The sequence below is a fragment of the Hydra viridissima genome, unplaced genomic scaffold (assembly GCF_058129835.1).
Source record: "Hydra viridissima isolate aposymbiotic clone 2 unplaced genomic scaffold, HvirCarnegie_v1 scaffold_12, whole genome shotgun sequence".
Classification (NCBI taxonomy): Eukaryota; Metazoa; Cnidaria; class Hydrozoa; order Anthoathecata; family Hydridae; genus Hydra; species Hydra viridissima.
Window position 1 is genome coordinate 7391157 of NW_028324311.1, and position 20520 is coordinate 7411676.

Consider the following 20520-nt stretch of genomic DNA (forward strand, 5'->3'; position numbering starts at 1 on the left):
CCTCGTCCTGTAAGTCCGGTTCCTGCACCAAGAGCTGGCTGGTTTTCAAGAATTGCAACATCTGTCTCCAACGGTTTAAACCAACTAAATGCTCTCGTTGATCCATTCATTCCGAATACGGTGAAGAATGCAGTGAGCAGCGTTAGAAATGGAGTGGAAAAAACGATAAAGTTTCTCAAAGACGTTGTATTAGGTAAACCGGTGCCTGCTCCGAGTCCAATTGTTCAAAGACCGATTGAAAAACCGGTTATCGCTCCAAGACCTGTTAAGATAAAGTTTGTATTGACTGAGCATTCAGCGGAACGTTCTGTTAGGCAATTTTCTTATGAACCTTCTTCTTGATATCAAGACCTTGTCGCCTTTTTAAACATGGTTAGAGAAGTCGCGATCAAAGTCATGGAAGGAGAAATAAATACAAAAGTAAGAATTGCTTTAAAGTGTGAAATGAAATCTGTAAGCATCTTAACTGGTGAAGAAACTACTCGAATGGCAAGTTTCTCATCCGAATCTGAAACTATACTAGGGGGTACAAATTTAAGAACGTTAATGGGTAAAATGGAAGAAAAGATCTTGGAAAATAGTGTCAAATACAATAAGTTGGGATCTAATTGCAGAATGTCTAAAATTTTAAAAATGGATATTAACTTTATTGATTACATACCTCTCAGAGGTGGTTCCTATATTAATCTTCCTCCTGACTTGAAAAGTAAAAAGGCAATCATCAACATGGAAAACAAAGACGATCAATGTTTCAAATGGGCTGTCACCAGAGCGCTGAGTCTGAAAAATATGCATAATGGAAGAATTGACAAAGACTTGATTGAAAAATCGAAATAGCTCAATTGGAAAGGAATGGAATTTCCTTTTGATTACCTTAAAACCGTTTGAAAAGTTCAATCCAGACATTAGCGTTAACGTCTTTTGCTATGAAGAAAAAACACCTCAACCTTTGCAAATATCTAAATTTTTAGATCGAAAGCATACTGTTGATTTGTTATTCATTTCAAACGACGAAACTAACCAATACTGCCTCATTAAAAATTTCAGTCGGTTTGCCGGTTCTTCAGTATCAAAACATCAACACAAAAAATATTTCTGCAGAAATTGTATGCAAGGTTATGAGCAGGAAGAAAAGCTCAAAAATCATCAACCTTATTGTTATGAAAACGATTCAATGAGAATTGAACTTCCTGAAGAAGGAACAACCGTTCAGTTTAAAAACTACAACATGTCCATGAGAGTCCCCTTTGTGGTGTATGCTGACTTTGAAAGTTTCATCAAACCAATTGATGACAACACTGAATATCCTGATAATGAGTCGTACACCAAAAAATATCAAAAACACGTTCCAAGCTCCTTCTGCTATTATATCAAATACTTTGATGAAAACCTTTATAAGGGTAAACCTGTCATGTACACAGCAGAAAGCGATGAGGACGATGTGGCGCAAAAGTTTGTAACCAGACTTGAAACAGACCTTAGAAAGATTTTTAGCAAGATTGATTTAATAGAAAAGGCGATCATGACTGATGATGATGAAAAGAATTTTAAAGATGCAACAGAATGTCACATTTGCAAAAAAAATCTTGACGGTGATAAAGTGTATAATCACTATCGTTTGACTGGAAAGTACCGAGATGCTGCGCATAACAAATGCAAAGAGAATTATAAAATTCCAAAATTCATACCCATCTTTTTACACAATTTGTCCGGTTACGACAGCCATTTGTTCATCAAGAAATTAGGTGGAAGACTCAATTGCATACCTAACAACGATGAAAAATACATCAGCTTCTCAAAAAAAATCAAAGTGAGAGAATTTATTGATAAGGAAACTGGTAAACTTCGGGAAGTATGGAAAGAATTAAGGTTTGTTGACAGTTTTAGATTCATGCCCTTCAAGTTAGACAAACTGTCTAAAGATCTAACCAACGATCAATGCAAAAACGTGGCTATGTACTATCCCGAAAAGAAAAAGTTTGACTTGTTAAGAAAAAAAGGCATTTACCCTTACGAATGGGTGGACTCCATTGATAAGTTTTCCGAAACGCAATTACCTCCTATCGAAGCATTTTATTCCAAACTAGACGATAAACCAGCAAAAGTTGAAGATTATGCGCATGCTCAAAACGTTTGGAAAGAATTTAAATGCAAAACGTTCCTGAAATGCTTCACATGACACGAAAAGGAATTCGAGGAGGAATCAGCATGATCTCGAACCGACTTGGAACAGCCAATAACAAATACATGGGCGACTCGTATGATCCTTCACAACCATCGAAATTCATTCAGTACTTAGACGCTAACAACTTATACGGGTGGGCGATGAGCAAACCTCTTCCCGTTGGAGGATTTAGATGGATGACTGAGGAAGAGCTTTTAAATTGGAAATCCATGCCATGCATTCTTGAAGTCGACTTGAATTACCCTGATGACCTTCATGATAAACACAATGATTACCCTTTAGCCCCTGAAAGAATGACCATTGGGAAAGTAGAAAAACTCGTTTCTAATTTAAACAACAAAGAGAAATATGTTATCTATCATGAAAACCTAAAACTCTATGAACCAATGGGATTAATCATCACAAAAATTCATCGAGGCTTCACCTTTAGAGAAGAACCTTGGATGAAACCATACAACGACTTCAACACCAAAAAGAGTGCAGATGCTAAAAATCCTTTTGAAAAAGAATTCTTCAAGCTGATGAACAACTCCGTCTTTGGAAAAACCATGGAGAATATTCTAAAGCACGTTGATATTAAACTTGTTACCACTAAAAAAGAAGCCTCAAAATTATCCAAAAGTCCTAAATATGATCGAAACACTATTTTTGATGAAAACTTAATCGCGGTTCACATGAAAAAAACAAAAGTCTTTTACAACAAACCTGTTTTCTTAGGAACGTGTATCCTCGACATCAGCAAAACTCTTATGTTTGAACACCACTACGACTACATGAAGCCTAAATACGGTGATCGAGCAAAATTATTAATGACCGATACAGACTCGCTCTTTTACGAAATCGAAACGGAAGATTTTTACGAAGACATTGCTGATGATGTTGAAAGCAAATTTGACACGAGCGAATTTGATAAAAACCATCCTGCTGTTCAAAACGTTGGGTTCAAAGTGGGCTTAAATAAAAAGGTTATCGGCATGTTCAAGGATGAAACTGGAGGGAAGCAAATCACACAACTTGTTGGGCTTAGACCGAAACTCTACTCTTATGAAGTCTTTAATGAAAAAGAAGAACACAAAAGATGCAAAGGGGTTAAGAATAGCGTTGTTGAAAAGCACATCACTCACCAAGATTACTACGACTGCTTAATGGATAAGAAAGAAAAGCTTGCAACCATGAACGTCATCCGATCTCATCTTCATGAAGTTTATACTGAAGAAACTAACAAAGTTGCACTCAGCGCTGACGATGATAAAAGATTCATTGAGGAAGACGGTATTCACACCTTGGCTATTGGGCATTATAAAAGCAGACCTTGTCCTGAGCCTCCTGCTTTAAATTAATAAACTCTTTGGTCCGGAATAAGACGCCATCTTGGAAAATTTTTAAATACCTGACAAGTAGTTACCGATAAGATTATTTTATTACTTCGTTGCGGAATATGACAAGAAAAATTTTAGAACTTCACGGAAAGAAAACAAATATTATTGCGGTAAGAAAATTTTTATAACTTCAGCACACAAATTTTTTGAATAAAAGGTAAGTCAACGCATCAAAGTTATCAACCTTAAGTATAGGAAAGGTATCAATGGCCCAGAACCGGCATTTTCCTATATTATGTGAAACATCAAAAAGAAAGGTCCCTTGGTCCAAAATATGTGAAGCAACAAAAAGAAAGGTCCCTTGGTCCAAAATATGTGAAACATCAAAAAAAACGGTCCCTTGGTCCAAAGTATGTGAAACATCAAAAAGAACGGTCTGAAAATTACTTTAAATACTGTTACTTGATCTATCTCAGATACCAGGTACTGAATACTATTATACTATCGGTAATTGTACGGTTGATATTAAAGTTAAAACAAAGAGAACGTGTCTTAATGGTTTAAAACTGGGTTATACAGGTTTAGCAAGTAAAAGTAAAACAAAATTTGTTATTCGATGTTTTTTAGATCATTATTTATTAACATTATTTATACGGAATATAACTTTTATTCATTGAAAATCTTTTTTTGGATGCTTTGATGTTGAACATCCGAGTGACGCAACTAGAATAATGGGAGATAGAAACCCATTTATGAGATGTACTAATTGACTAATGGCTGGCTGGCTTATAAATTTGTACACACCTATTATTGTTCATTAGGTGGGATCTAAAAATCATAGCGACTTAAAAAACACTTGCTACAATACAATTTTAATAGAAATTTACCAGCCATTAAGAGAGATTTGCCCCTCGAGGCAGGTCCAATAATTATATCCTTACTTTACAAGTGAAAAATACTTTGAGGTTTTGATTAAATAAAAAGTAGTGCAGTCTTTCATTGTAGTTATTTTGGATATAATTGCTGCGTTGTGTATTTTTCAATTGTTTGTTTTTGCTCCCCTAAGCTTCGTTAAAAAATTTAACTTACTTTGGAATGAAAATTTTGAGCAGGTTTAATTATGGTAAATATCTTCAGGATGACATTAAAGCTTAGTTCAGTTATTGAAGCTTATTCAGTGTATAATATATTTGACATTGTAAAAAGGTGAGATATTGTTAGGCATTTTAAATTACTTTAACAATATATATATTTCTTTTGTTTTTCAGAACAAGAACTGCCTCCAATTTCAACTTTGTTGTCTAGTTTCAAATTTGTTGGAGCCAAATAATTAATACTTTTTCTTATTAACTTATTGAAAACCTTTTCAAAACATTTGATGCATCTTTTTATGTATATCTTCTTCTACAAAGTGTCCTGCAACTAACAACTCTAATTTAACTTTTTTCTCTTTCACCCTGATCTTTAAAATCATTTATCCAATTTCCATTTTTTCTTCAAAAGATTTTCATAACTTTTAACTTTTATCTGCTGTGATTTTCTTACTCTCAATTTCATTTCGAATAATGGATTTCTTTGGTTCTTTTTAGGCCATTGATATGCCTTTTTTTTGCTAATAATAGGTTATCCGTGTCATATTCTAGGATTTAAGAAAACCGTTTTTTAATCTTATAACAATTATTTTATTACTTAAAAATGTATTCAGTGATAAACTATTTATTAAATCTAATTGTATATTATGCATTTTTTATGATCAAAGATATAATTTTGTGTGCACATAGTGCCGAATTAAAAGGAGTGGGGTCCCTAAAAGCAGTATAAAGGTTAACGTATTGAGACATTTTATCATTAAGATGGTGTTCTTAAACACTAACAAAGAACAAAAAAGTTAAGACATTTCAAAAATACAACTGAATTATGATGGTAGAGAAAAATCAATGCAAGTTCACAGCATAATTATGGTGTTCAACAAGTTAGTTAAAGAAGTGGTACTTATACACTTACATAGGTCTCTATGTTGTAGTTTTTCTCGCATCACATAGAAGAGATGACAATAATATACACTTACATAGGTCTCTATGTTGTAGTTTTTCTCACAACACTTCGATGAGATGACAATAATACTCTCTTCAAACAAAATCCTCTCTTTATAAATTTTCTCCTTCTTTTATACCAGACAATAATTCTCAAAAACATCATAAAAACAAACTCATATTAACAAATAAAACATATTTATTATTTTAGTAACTATCAAAATTATTAACTCTGCAACTTTCTAAAGATTTAATGACACCTAGGTATTCTTTTAGTGGAGGATTTGAGGCACCTACTCTGAATAACAAAATGGAACACCTTCATTGCCAAATATACTAGGGTCAATCAAAAAGTTTATATAATCAATTTTTTTGTAACAAAGAATAAGCATAGAACAATTAAATTAAGAGTGGATCATAAGTAGGCACCATGCTTCAAAATAATCTCATTTAAATCTGTTTTCAGTTTTTCCAGTTGCCGTTGCATTTGATCATGTGAATATGACCTTAAGTTTGTCTCCATGGCTTCTTGAACGTCTTCCTTTGCCTGAAAATCCAAATCCTTGCGATAAAATTCAAATGAAGAGAAAGCATATCCGTCCAACAAGTTAAAGTCGGGGCTATATGGAGGTTGAATGACACGGGTGACTTTTTTCTCAGCAAGAAAGTCTCTGACTGCAGCAGACACATGTGGCCTGGCATTATCGTGCTGAAGGAGCATTGTGTTCCATGTTACTCTTTTCATGCCTTTGTTGACAAAATTGGAATGCATAATTGATAGGAAAAGCATGTACACTTTTGAATTGACCGTTTGTCCATTTGGAAGTACCTCAACATAGGCCTTGCCATCAAATGAGATAGCGCAAATTGCCATACTTTTTGCATCAAATTGTGATCTCCTGATACGTTTCGGAGCTTCTTCACCCTTTGAAATCCAAGCGCGATTACTGCGTTTGCACCCGATCGATCTGCGGTAAATCCACTTCTCATCCATAACAATTAGACGTCGTTCAACATTCAATTCATCTCGTAGGATGGTCAGAAATTTATGCGCAAATTCAACCCGATTTTGTTGATTAGCTTGGGTGAGGCCATATGGAACCCATTGTGAACAAATTGATCTTTTCATCAATTTTTCGGTGATTATTGAATAAATTGAACCAAAAGAAATGTTTACGACATCATAAATTTGCTCTATTGTTAAAAATTTGTCTTCATCAAGCAGTTGTTGAATGATCTCAATGTTGTCTATAGTTGTTGAGGTACTGGGTCTACCTAACCTCAATTAATCTGAAAACTGACTATAATCACTTATGTTTGATGTAAAATACTTTTGATAGTACTTGTATACTGTTTGAATGGAAGTTTTTCCTTACCCCAGGCAGTAGTTATGAATTTGTGAGCATCAGATGGAGACTTCTGATTACGACGACAAGTCTCAATTAACAATCTAATACCAACTTTGTCAATTTGCATTATAGCTTTAATTATTTAAATGATCTAAATTTTAAAATATCTATTTTATTAAGCATATATGTACATAAGTTAATGTTAAGAATATCTATAAAAAAATTTTATTGGAAAGAATATTAAAACACGAATTATACGAACTTTTTGATTATACTAATGTTAAAGGACCCGTTATAAATTAAAGCGCTCTTTATTAAGGGTCTTCGTATCTTTATTATTTTGAAACGATACCATAACGATACGATAACAAGGTTTTGAAAAAATACTGATAACTATAACGATACGATAAGGTTCTTTGGAAATGAAAACGATAACATAACGATAAAATATTGTTATAAACCGATAATATCGTATGATTTTTTAACTTAAAAAAAGCATATCGTTACTAACTTTTTCAAACGAAAATAAATACCTGTATGAAACAAAATAAAACAATACATTGCATAATTTATTCAACTTAAGTAAATATAAATTCATACAAAATTTCTGAATTTTTGCTTCAGTCAAAAATTTTTTGACAAGATCTGGTTTCATTCGACTCCTTAGTCCTTCATTCACCAGCCTTATTTTATGTATTTCTTTAGTATTTTTTCCAACATGTCGCCATTTTTGGCCGCGATTACTCTATAAGCTCCATAATATATATTCCACTATGCATTCCTTTTAGTTGGTGTATCTTCTAATGGGCTTTTTTATAATTCATTTGATAAAGCAAAACCTTTGAAAAAGTTATTCAAATTTATAATTATCTTGCAAAATACGGTCAGTTATTTCATGCTTTCGTTTTTCATATTTCATATATTATTTCATTTGTAATAAAAATAATGACCCATTTGTTTTTGTCAAATAAAATTTAGTTTATATATAGCTGGTAAATCATATTGTTAATATTAAATACTTAGTTATTCTTGCGGTTTGCCATAAATTGGCTTTTGCTTGCTTGCTAAATTATTTAAAACTGTGACAAATTATTTTTTTCTTTATTGTATTTATATCTTTAACAGTTAATATTTTTGTTTTTAAGCATTAAAATTGAAAATTCTACATTATTCATTAACTGGAAGTCTACAGCAATATAGTAGATGAAGTAGTTCCCTTGACATGAAACAATTGTGCTCTAGGTAGCCAAATAACTGATATTATTGTTTCAACCGATAAAATTTTCAGCCAGTTATTGTTTCAAACGATAAGTTTTCGTTTTATAGACTAACTCATATCGTTTGATATCGTTATCGTTTCAAAATATCGGTTCATACCGATAACGATACCCAGACGCTTCCTCATCTGTTCGGAATAAAACTTTCCGATAATTGGTTTAAAAAAAAAGTGTTGTCAGCAAATATTCGTTTTGATTTAGCACTGCATTTTGCCTCCGAGAACATAAAACATTTTATGATATTAATTTTATAAAATGTATTAGAAGTTACCCATTCACAGCATGTGAGTGCAGCTTAAATTTTTATGAAGCAAAGTGTTACCTTCTAATCTCCTGGTTATCAGTTATGATAGGAATTCTTCGAGGAATTCAGCATGGTCGAACTCTCGGTCATTGGGTATGTTTTGTTTTTGGATTTAATATACTGTTTGATGTAATTTTACAAGATACTTCTTGTATCAATAAATGATAGCGTATTTTATTAAGAGAAAAGAAAAGTTAAGAAAAAACTATAACTTTTTTTTAATGTTTTATTTGCTTTAATAAAAAGTTACATGTCTGCTGTTTCAAGTTTTTTTTCAAAGTAAACAAATTGCATTTTATATATTAAAGGAGAGCTTGCTAAAAAAAAATAATTTGTTTACAATATTCTGAATAGACTTGAAAACACATTAAAACCCCTTTAAGTAAAAAAAATTAATAGAAAAATTAAACTCCTTAATATTTTGGAGCTTTGTATTTTTTAAATGTTTCATCTTCAAGCAATGAGGTTCATAAAATGTTTTAGATTAAATAGTAGTTAAAAAAGTGTAAAAGTTATAGTCTAAACCAAAAAGTTCAATTTGGATGAACATTACCTTTACTGAACCAAATATTTATTCAAAATTCATTCATTCAATAAAAATGTGTTTTATCAACAGCTAAAAATATTGATTTGTTTTATTAATGATTAAAAACTTTCTGTTAATTTATCAATGACTAAAATTTTTTTAATCAGTGATAAATCAAAAAAAAAAAAAAAAAAATTAAACAGTAACAACTATTGAATAAATATTCTTTAAAAACTCTTTTAAATAGTTATAAAATTTAAACAAAGTATTTTGATTGCAAGTTTTTAGTTTGAACTAATCCAGAAAAGTTGTTGCTTAATAACAGTTTCTTGTCAGCTGAAAAGTATTAACTTATTGGTTTCTTCTTTGTATGATGCTTATTTTTAAACTTTTGGTGTTTTAGTCAAGTTAATTCAGATTATTTAGTATAAATGATTGAAATAAATTTTGAAATAATTTTTAAAGTATATAGTTTTAGAAATAACAATCTATTATTTTAAATTACAACAAGTAAATAAAAAGAAAAATTTTTTTTTTTTTTTTCAAATGTTTTAGTCTTTGATATGATGAAACAGTTTCAAGGTCATTTTAAAAAATTTTGCTAAAGAAGCTGGAAACTAAAATATAACTTAGTTTAAAATTTTCTGTGAAAGTTTCTGTTATTTTTTTATTTATTTTTTTTAAAGCAAAATAAAAATAGCAATTAGTTACTTTTTAGGTCAGAGTATTTCCAAATACAAGCTAATATTCTTTCCTTTTTTTCTGGTAATAGGTGAATATCATGGTTAAAAGTACTTTATTTTTTGATACTCCTTTTTTTAAGGTTTCTTCATATAACTCTTTCCAAAAAAAAGTGGTAATCAGAAGGAGAAATGTCTGGTGAATATAATGATTGTATTAGCACATCCCAACAAAGTGCTTCTGTTTGACAAATTGGTCAAATATTATTATGCTGGGAAATAATTATTTCATGTCTTGCTATGTTCTGGTTTTATTGTTCCCAATGAAGTTTCCCCTTACCCCCTCCTAATAATTTCACCAGGTTCTGACTTCTCATAATACACTTAACCTTTTGTTCTCACCACTGATACACCATCACTTTTAAGCCTTTGGATATCTGGATTTTGAAGTCAATGTGACAGGTTTGCCTTGCTTTGGGCTTAGGATTATTGCAGTGTATAAATTTTTCATTACCAGTCACAGTTTGATGCAAAACCCTTTCCTTTGCCTTCTCTTGGATCAATATTTTTTCAAAAGTTTTTTTAACATCTTTTAAATTCAGTTTATGATGAAACCAATTTCCTTGTAAAATTATCCATATCACTTTTAAATTCAAATGCTGTTTTATTGACACAAACTTTGGTATTTAATGTGCAACTCACCAAATATCAAAGCTTATTAAAATATTTTTAAATGTATTACTAGTCATTATGAAGCATTTTGATATAATAATGTTTACAACATTTGTTAAGTATCTTAATCACATGTTTATGTGTGCATTCTATGCAAGTCTCTGTTAATGTAAACCATTAGTTTTAGTTTATATTTAATTTAGTAATTTAAAAATACGTTAGTTAAAATTTGATAATTGTTTATTGATTAGAAAAATAATTTTATTTTTCTTGGACATTAGTTTTTACTGATAATAATTTGTAAGAAAAGTAAGAATTAAAGTATAGTTATGAATATTTTAAGTATTTTTATGAGCATGTTAAATAATTTTTTTTTTTCAGGTTCATCAATTGAAAAATAGGTCATGGAATTTTTCATCAAAAAGTTTATACAGCTCAGAACCACCTAGTGGCTTTGGAAAGTTTTTCCCTAAAGGCTCTCAGAAGAAACCAGCTCCCGCAAAATCATGTAAATAATATTTTTCTTTGTATTTTTTCATGGTATTTTCTAATATCACTAAAACTTGCTAATCAAGAAAAATAAAAACTCTTGTTTAAAAAAATCATATAGAAAGCTTTAAAAAAATCATATAGAAAGCTTTAAAAAAATCATATAGAAAGCTTTAAAAAAATCATATAGAAAGAGTAAGTGACCTTATATCCTTTACTGACCTAATACTGCATACCAAGTAACTTGTTCTAACATGTTTTATTGTCAAGAGGTAATAAAAAAAATTTGCCAAGACACAAAACTTGTTCAGTTATGATTTTCTAAAAATTCTGTATTTTGATTGGTAACAAGTGGTGTATGAAATAGGCCATCAATTTAGCTAACTGTTATTACACCAAATGAAACACATTCCTACATTAATGACAGATCTAATAATATGACAGAGATAATCAAAATATACCTGGAGTTATATTGTTTAGTCTCCAATTAGAAAAAAATCAAAAAAAGTAACAAAAAATCACTTGACTACAAGAACAATGATGATAATATTTTAGTGAATCATGCAAAGAAGGTGGCTCACACTATATATCAATTTTTGTTCTTTCTGTTTAACACATTAAACTTACTGTTTTTCATTATCAATACTCATTGTATTGATAATGAATAACAGTAATTTTAATGTGTTAAACAAGTATTATACAGTTAAGCAAACTAAATTTAAAATGCTAATAAAATTAATAAACTTTAGAATTTAGTCTGATATACAACATGCACCAAAATAATATCTAAACATTAATATCCTGTTTGTAAAAGTAATTTATTATTTAAAGCATCCTGTTGTAAAAGTGGTATATGATATTTATTTTGTTTTGATTTTAGATTCAAACTAGGCATGATAACATGAACTGCACATTTACAAGGTGTAACAATATTGCTGCATTAATAAATTCAGCATGTCTTTCCTGAACTTTACCTTATTTATATACATAGGTTAAATAAATAACAGTATAGTAAAACAATTTTTTACAAACTACTAAAAAATAATATTGCAATTATTCTGACTTTGCTGTGATTGTTTTACTATACTCTAGTATTTATACACAACACAACATATTGGATAATCTGTTTTGCACCAATATATTTCTAAAAATGTTAAAACATTATTTTATCTCTCACAAAAATAATAAAAAATATAAATGAGGTCTCTGAAGATCCCAATCATGAAAGAGAAATGAATATTAATAAAACAAGCAAAGAAGTTAAGGAAAAATTGCTTTATATAACACCATGAATGTAAAAAAGTAGCTTTAGCAAGTTTGAGGCATCATATAAGTTTAGGTGAGACTTTGCAAAAAACAACTGCTTTTATTAATGCTAAGGTTGTTACAAGAAATACTAATCTTATCATTAATGATAATATAGTCAAGAGAGCATAGTAAAAAATCTATCAATGTTGAAGGCAGAATATGTCTAGGTCTAGTAAAAGAAGAATAATATACTGTGTACAAATTAGTGCAAATTAATTTTTTCCATTTTTTCTCTGAAGAATCAGATTTCAAAAAAACTGTAGAGATAATTGCAGATCATTTAGTGAAATGGCTTAAAGAAAGATCTTTGCATTTAAAACTGTTACCTGTAATCTCTGATAGTACCAATTTAAATACTGGATGGACAGGAGGATAGATACAATCAGTTAGACGCTGGGGAGCTAGGGCTAAGGAGGATAATTAAATTACTTGATGGCCCACTCAAAGCAACAACCAATGATCATGGCGGCTTGGAAAGACATTCAATAAGCAAATGAACCATGAAATTTATTCAGACTTTATAAAGTTTTGCAAAGTCTCACCTACTCTTAACTATCTACATATATTATATAGTGTTAAGAGTAGGTGAGACTTTGCAAAACTTTATAAAAATGCTTCTTAAAATCTGAGCACTGATCAGAGCTATGGATACCAGATAGAAACATCTATTAAATTTGGATTTCTGCCAAAAAGACTAGCATCACTAGAAATGGGTCCTATTTTTCCTAGTAGAGGCTTACTACTGCCTTAAGATTTTACAGAGTCTGGGTGTGTAAGCATGGAATAACCAGATAAAAATTTAAATCAGTTGAGATTGATTGTTGAGTACATAGTAGCTGTCTATGTCCCAACTGGTTTAGCGTTAAAGTAAATTATAGTTGGGTGGAGGAAGCAATATACTTACTTAATCAGATGCAATTACTAAAATATCAAACTCAGAAGGTAATTGATATTGTTTTACCCACTTTTCAAATGATCAGTATGGTATGCTCACCCTTAGTCTGCAAAGTTCCTGCTCTGGAGTCAGATAGAAAAAGAGCAAATAGAAGACATTGATAAAGTAGTAAAGTTAAGAGGAAACAGGATTCACTTCAATTTGTGCATAAGTCTATTAGGGTTTGAAAGACTTATAGTGACATCATGGAAGCAATCTTTTGTTGAAGCTTACAGGCAAGAAACTTATAGACAATTGCTAAACCCCCTCTAGCATGTCACCTATTTACTGAAGCAGTTAAAGAGTTTTTTTTAATACTCCAGTCAAAGTACCGAAAGTCCCCTTTCATACACAATCTGTTGAAAGATGTATAAAAATGATATTTAAAAATACTTGTTATGTCTTTGAACAGGCCAAAGAAAGAGATACATACATTTGAGGTTAGTTAGCTAGCAGAGAACTAATGGCTAATAATAATTCAAGTTAGAAAGAGTTGATAAACTTCTAAAAAATAACTAGTTCATAAGTATTAATTTATTTTTTTGATTTGTAAGTCAAGTAAAAAAAACTTGTAATGTAATTTATAATGATTTTTTTATGAAGATACTGTACACAAATAGTATTCAAAATATTTATATTCAGATATATTATTTATATCAGAGCCATGTTTATGGCCCCTCAAGCCCCCAGTTTAAAAGGAAATGGGCTACTGGTTTATAGGAGACCTGCTTGAAAGATTAGGAACTTAACTATATGCATGCATGCATATGTATGTATGTACATACGAATGTACGTACGTACATTCATACATACATACATACATACATACATACATACATACATACATACATACATACATACATACATACATACATACATACATACATACATACATACATACATAAAGTTTTTACTTTTTGTACAAGTTCATTGAAATTGAATCTATTTGAGTGATTCTATTTAATAATATGTAAAAATTAACAAAAAAATTGAAAGTTTTATATGTTAAAAAAATTAAGCTGAAATTATCTTTAAATATATTTTTTTTTTTTTTTATAAATTCTACCTGTAAATGTAACCTTTTTTTGCAAACTATACACAATTTTTTTAAAAAAAGATACAGTATTGGATGCAATTTATTTGCATAAAAAGTTTATATTAACTTTTGTTATCTAATTTAAACTAAATACTGTGTACTCAAAAAACATTAAGTTTCATTAATATAATGGTGAACTGTTAATATTTATTTACAAAATTGTTATGATAAGCCACTTTCCCTTATTTGATGTGATTGTGTGTTCTCTCTTAAAATTCAACTAATAACTATTTTACAAATATAAGATGTTATTTTCTTTATTTTGATTTTAAAAAATCTTTGAAAAATAGAATAAAATTCTGATGTTGTAAGACTTATTGAAGCTTATAACAAGTAAAAGGTAACCTGTTATTATAACAAATAAAACCTGTGCTGTACTTTTATTAAATTTTTTTTTTTTAGCTACAAACTCAAACCCAGCTGGATTTAGTCGAGGTTTTCCTTCTGGTGGTGGTAATAAAAATGGAGGACCAGATTGGTGGCAGGAGCTAATGAAGCATCAGCAAAACATTCTATTATTTGGTGGTGCATGTTTCTTTGCAGCATACATATACTTTCAAAATGTACCTGTTACAAAAGAAATTAATTGGCAAGAATTTAGATCAGATTACTTAAGTAAAGGTGAAGTAGATCGCGTGGTGATTGTTGATCGCAATACTGCTAATGTTTTCCTCAAGAGTAATCCCCAAGAGGTGATAAATCTAGTTTAAATGTTTTATTCGAGTGGAGCTGGGGTGTTTTACAGATAAATAGTGGTTAGCAAATAAGTTTAGCAAATCTGTATTTTCTCATAAAGTTTATGTTGTTTAGATTTTTTTATTTGTTTATTTTTTCTATTAAAGTTTTTTTTTTTTATTTAAATTTTTTTTTAAAACATTTATGAACAAATATATGAAAATCACTCAAAATAAAATTCAAGTTATGATTCCAAAGAACTAAAGTCTATTTATCTTGATTTATCTTAAAAAACTACTCTTAAAATGTTTTTTCATTACATACTGTTTTTATATAAAGCAGCTCTATCGTAAGTAACAACTGCCTCTGAAATACCAACAAATGACAAGCCTTTAACAAACTTAAATAAAATGATAGAAAAGAAAGCTTTAAAAAATATTTTTTTTGTAACAATTAGCTATATGATCATTGGAAAATAATTGTTTTAGAGCCATCTTTATTTCACAATTGGATCTGTTGATAGCTTTGAACGTAGTATGGAGGTGTGTCAAAGTGAACTTGGTGTTGACTCAGCACATTTTGTTCCTGTCATTTACCAAAGGCAATCCCCTGTTGAAATGTAACAATTTTGTTCTTGCTTTTTTATGAAAATAATTTTTAGGTTGATGGATTAGTATTGATAGTTTAATACTTGTAATTCATAGTAATGCATGTTCAATGTGTTATTCTCTATTCAAATTCTTCAAGTTGCTTATTCTGAATTAGAATTAGAATTTGCACTGAATTAGAAAATGAAAATTCAACAAAAAATTAACATCACCATTAACATGATGTTGAGAAGAAATTATGATTAGTTTAGTAAAAAGTTTTTTAATTAAAAAAAAAAAAGGGAAATCTTAAGCTTTGAAAAAGTGTTGTTTTGAGTGCTGACAACTTAACTTGAACATATTTTTCATTTTGTTTTTGTTTTTGTTTTTTTTTTTATGTATATTTCTTGAATGTCTTCACATTCAAGACATCAACATTTATTAACACAATTGTTTTTTTTCTTTTTTATAGGGCAGACATTATAAAAAATATACCAGCTTTGCTGCTTCTTGGATTTTTGATTTTTTCAAGCAGAAAGTTGTTTGGTATGGGTGCTGGCAGCAAAGGCAGTGGTCCTGGAGTATGTTATTAAAAGATCATTAAAAACTTTTTTTTTAATATTTTTTTTTCTTAGCCAAATATATCTTAAGAACTTATCACTATTTGCAAAATATTTTATAGAAGTAATACTTTTGTGAACATGTCACGTGGTGCTATATTATTATGTTATTATATATCATGTTATTAATTTTTAAACTCACTCATAATGTGTATTGCATCATGTGTTGCCATAAAACTATGTCTGGTCAGCTTAAATGAAAACATTTTTACATTTGCATTTTTAAAAATTTTATATTTTTCTTTTATTTGATTTTTTTTTTCTAAATTTTAATTTTATTAAAATATTTTCTAGGGGATTTTTGGTGTTGGAAAATCAACTGCCAAGTTTTTCAACAAAGAAACTGCAATTAAGACCAAGTTTAAGTAAGATTTGTCTTATAATTGAGGTTGTATCTTTTGATTGAGATTGTATCTTATGATTAAGGTTTTATCTTTTGATTGAGAGTGTATCCTTTGATTAAGATTCTATCTTTTAATTAAGACCATTTTAATATTCTTAAAAAAGATCCAAAGTTTGAAATACATCATGAAAATAAGTTTTGTGTTTCATAAATACTGTTGCTCTAGTAAATATGTCGTGATCAGCATTTCAGTGGTTTTTCTTCACTCTTTTCAGAAGTCACTGATTTTATCTATTTGTTTTGATATTTGTAGCATAAATTCACGTGATACTTTAAAGAGAACTTTTATCTTACAGAGATGTTGCAGGTTGTGAAGAAGCCAAAGTTGAAATCATGGAGTTTGTTAATTTTTTAAAACATCCTGAAAAGTATTTGGATCTAGGTGCAAAAATCCCAAAGGTATTTATGATTTTCTCACAGAGTAGTATTTAATTTTTATTGATTGCTAATTTACTAAGTTTTATCTAGAACAGCTGTGTGTTCTTTTTTCTTTAACAAAATTGATTTAATTCAAAGCAAGGCAAATGAATGCACTCATTGAATTTTATATTTCCAGATTTGCTTGATTATGCTTTATTTAAGTTTTCCATAAATCCTGTTTAATTAGAAATGTATCTGAATTAGATAGAGATTAATCTTAGGGTGCCATTTTATCTGGCCCTCCTGGAACTGGAAAAACACTTCTAGCAAAAGCTACAGCTGGTGAAGCAGGTGTTCCTTTTTTATCTGTATCTGGATCAGAATTTCTTGAAATGTTTGTTGGTGTTGGTCCAGCACGAGTTCGTGACTTATTTGCTCAAGCACGCAAAAATGCACCATGTATCATTTTTATTGACGAAATTGATGCAGTAGGTCGTGCTCGTGGCCGTAGTGGTGGTTTCGGTGGTCATGATGAGCGTGAAAATACATTAAATCAAATGTTAGTTGAAATGGATGGTAAGACTTTAAGTTGTTATACTTAAAATTACAAAAGATATAAATATATAGATGGAATTCAAACAAAGATGGTGTTTTGTTTGGTATATTTGGTATCATGTTGTAAATATAGTACTTGTGTTATCTTTTTATTGATAGTAAGTTTGACTTACAGGTTTCACTTCAACTACAAATGTAATTGTCATGGCTGGTACTAACCGGCCAGATGTTCTTGACCCGGCCCTCATGCGACCTGGACGGTTTGACAGGCAAATCTATTTGGCCCCACCTGATATCAAAGGAAGGTAATATCAGAAACCTCCTAATGTAAAATTATTTTTTGATAACGTTTTTTTTTATTATCGTTATAAAAAAAGTAGAAATTTAAAAAGTAGAAATAAAATTATTTTTGTCATAAACTTAAATCCTTTAGGGTTTCAATATTTAAAGTACATATTCGACCCTTAAAAACTGATTTGGAACCAAATGAATTATCAAGGAAAATGGCTGCTCTAACTCCAGGATTTACTGGTAAATAGTTTTTAATTCTACATTTAATTTTAGATAAGTCTCATTACAGTTTTCATAAGATATTAAGAGCAAATTAGTTTAAAAATTCTTTTTTTTCCTCTTTTAGTCTGAGTTTAATATAAATTATCATTTAAAACTCATGGTTATTTACAAAATAGTTTTTGCATTTCTTGCCATCATTCATCTTATCATCATACTCTTGCCACCATAATGATAATAGTAAAGTATATAAAAATGATAAAAGTTTTTCCTTTTCTTTAGGTGCTGATATTGCAAATGTGTGCAATGAAGCAGCACTAATAGCTGCCAGATCTTTAGCCAAGAATATTGAACTAAAACACTTTGAAGCTGCCATTGAAAGAGTCATTGCTGGTAAAAATTTGAATGTGTGGTCATGCATTGATTTTTATTGTCAATTAACTATATTACATGTATTTGATATTTAATGATGTCTAATAGAATTGAAAAAAAAGAAAGTATTATTTTTGTATTATAATTATTCTTATATAACTACTTGTAAATAAAGTATAAAAGAATTATTATTACAATTTATAAGTAAAAATATAATAGTACAAATGTTTATAGTAGTACAAATTTTTCACTATTTTATGTTTCTTTAGACAGCATACATTTGCTATCTGTAGAGTCTTTGGTTACAAAAGGTATTTATTTAATAGGGCTTGAGAAAAAGACACAGGTATTACAGCCTGATGAAAAAAAGGTAGTAGCTTATCATGAAGCTGGTCATGCAGTTGCTGGCTGGTTCCTTGAAAATGCAGACCCCTTACTTAAAGTAGGTTTTTTTTACTCTATTGACCCTCAGATAAATGTTTTGCATATTTTTTATCTGTGATTCTGTTGTTTTTTTTTTCTTTTGCAACTTTATTATTTTAGTCATCATATATTTTTCATTAAAAAGATTTTTCAATATTTCTTGTAAAGCAATATGCATGTAATACAGTAATGATATTATTAGGTTTCCATCATACCACGTGGTAAAGGTCTGGGCTATGCTCAATACTTACCAAAAGAACAATATCTTTACTCAAAAGAACAGGTTTTTATATGAGAAATGTTTATTAAATTTATTTGTTTCTTTTTCTCTTCATTGTCAACAAAGAAATAAACTTCCTTAAATTTATTTTTCTCTAGTTGTTTGACCGTATGTGTATGACAATAGGCGGTCGAGTGTCTGAAGAAATATTCTTTGGCAGGATAACAACAGGTGCTCAAGATGATCTAAGTAAAATTACTCAAAGTGCATATGCCCAGGTTATTATTTATTTTTTACTAATTTTTCTACTTCATTGAAAATGGAATGCTTTTATGAAATTTCCTGAATAGTAATTAAAAAGTATTACGTTTTGAATTTTTTGAATTTTTTTCGGTATTTTATTTTATGGAACAGATCATACCCGAAATCATTTATCAGTTTTACATAATGTTGAATAATATTATACAATAAAGGTTTGTTATGGTATTTTAACAACTGAATGAAGATGACTCTATTTATCAAAGAAGGAATTTTTAAATTTAATTTCAATCTACAGAATCCTTTTTTATTTTCAGCATTTTTTACACAATTATAAAAAAAAAAAAAATCTAAAATATATTTAGGCTAATCAAAGTTTATAAGTTAGCTTTATTGCACTTTAAGGTTGTTACATTTGGCATGAACGAAAAAGTGGGAAATATTTCTTTTCAATTGCCACGTGAAGGTGAACAAACGCTTGATAAACCGTACAGTGAAGCAACAGCACAACTCATTGATGAAGAAGTAAGAGAGTTGATTGATCGAGCACACTCTAGAACCCGTGAACTTCTCTTGAAACATAAAGCAGACATTGAAAAGGTAAAAAATCTCTTTTCTTTTCCCCAAGATAACAACAAAAATTATTTTATTGAGTTTTAAATTGTTTTTACCTAATTGTACATGTGTAAGCCTGTGTTATATATTTTAGCCTATGTTTGTGCATATACAAGTATATGTTTGTATCTTTATTTTTTTTTAAATAAAAATCTTATAGCTTGAACATATATTTTTTTTATAAAAAAGGAAAAAAAAGACATTTAAAGAACAATAAGGTTAATTTGAGATGAGTTTAAGAAATTTTTTTGTAAGAATTTTTTATTTTTGTAGGTGGCATTGCGTTTGCTAGAGCAAGAAGTTCTTAAACGTCAAGACATGATTGATCTACTTGGCCCCAGACCTTTCAAAGAATTATCAACCTACGAAGATTTTGTTGCCGGAACTGGTAGTGAAGAAGAGGATACTACGCTACCAGAGGGTCTTAAAGAACTTGAAGATGAAATTAAAGAAAACGATGATAGTGAAAAACCGCTTCCTGTAAATTAGGCAACGTTCGTCGCCAGATTTTTTTACCACTAACTTTAGCTCCTTGTTTTAAGGTTTGAAAATTGAGACTCATAACACACAATAAGCTCATGATACAACAATTGCTGTTTATATTTGTAAGTTGTGGCATAAAAAGAAGTGTTAGTTCGCGGACCGTAACATTTACCAAGACAGTATTAATGTATGAATCTTTTTGAGGGTTTTAAAATTAATTTTGTTTATACTAAAGGTATGTCATTTGTTTTCAATCAACTTTACGGT

General features: G+C 29.6%; 1 protein-coding gene across 1 annotated transcript; it reads left to right on the forward strand.

The window, feature by feature from the left end:
* The first annotated feature begins 8315 nt into the window (after positions 1-8315).
* LOC145194103 (mitochondrial inner membrane m-AAA protease component AFG3L2-like) lies at positions 8316-20491 on the forward strand. The gene is made up of 16 exons (XM_090068231.1): positions 8316-8560; positions 10727-10853; positions 14575-14864; positions 15336-15466; positions 15907-16015; positions 16349-16419; positions 16754-16856; positions 17099-17393; positions 17548-17677; positions 17806-17903; positions 18165-18275; positions 18581-18696; positions 18880-18960; positions 19056-19175; positions 19561-19755; positions 20044-20491. Exons 1-16 carry the CDS (start codon positions 8510-8512, stop codon positions 20257-20259), a joined length of 2244 nt encoding a protein of 747 aa, XP_089924357.1. The 5' UTR covers positions 8316-8509; the 3' UTR covers positions 20260-20491.
* The last annotated feature ends 29 nt before the right edge of the window (positions 20492-20520 follow it).

Coding starts and splice junctions, on each gene's coding strand:
- LOC145194103 (XM_090068231.1), top strand. CDS start 8,510: ATGATAGGAATTCTTCGAGGAATTCAGCATGGTCGAACTCTCGGTCAT. Junction 8,561..10,726: donor GTCGAACTCTCGGTCATTGG/GTATGTTTTGTT, acceptor TTTTTTTTTCAG/GTTCATCAATTGAAAAATAG. Junction 18,276..18,580: donor CATTGAAAGAGTCATTGCTG/GTAAAAATTTGA, acceptor TTTATTTAATAG/GGCTTGAGAAAAAGACACAG.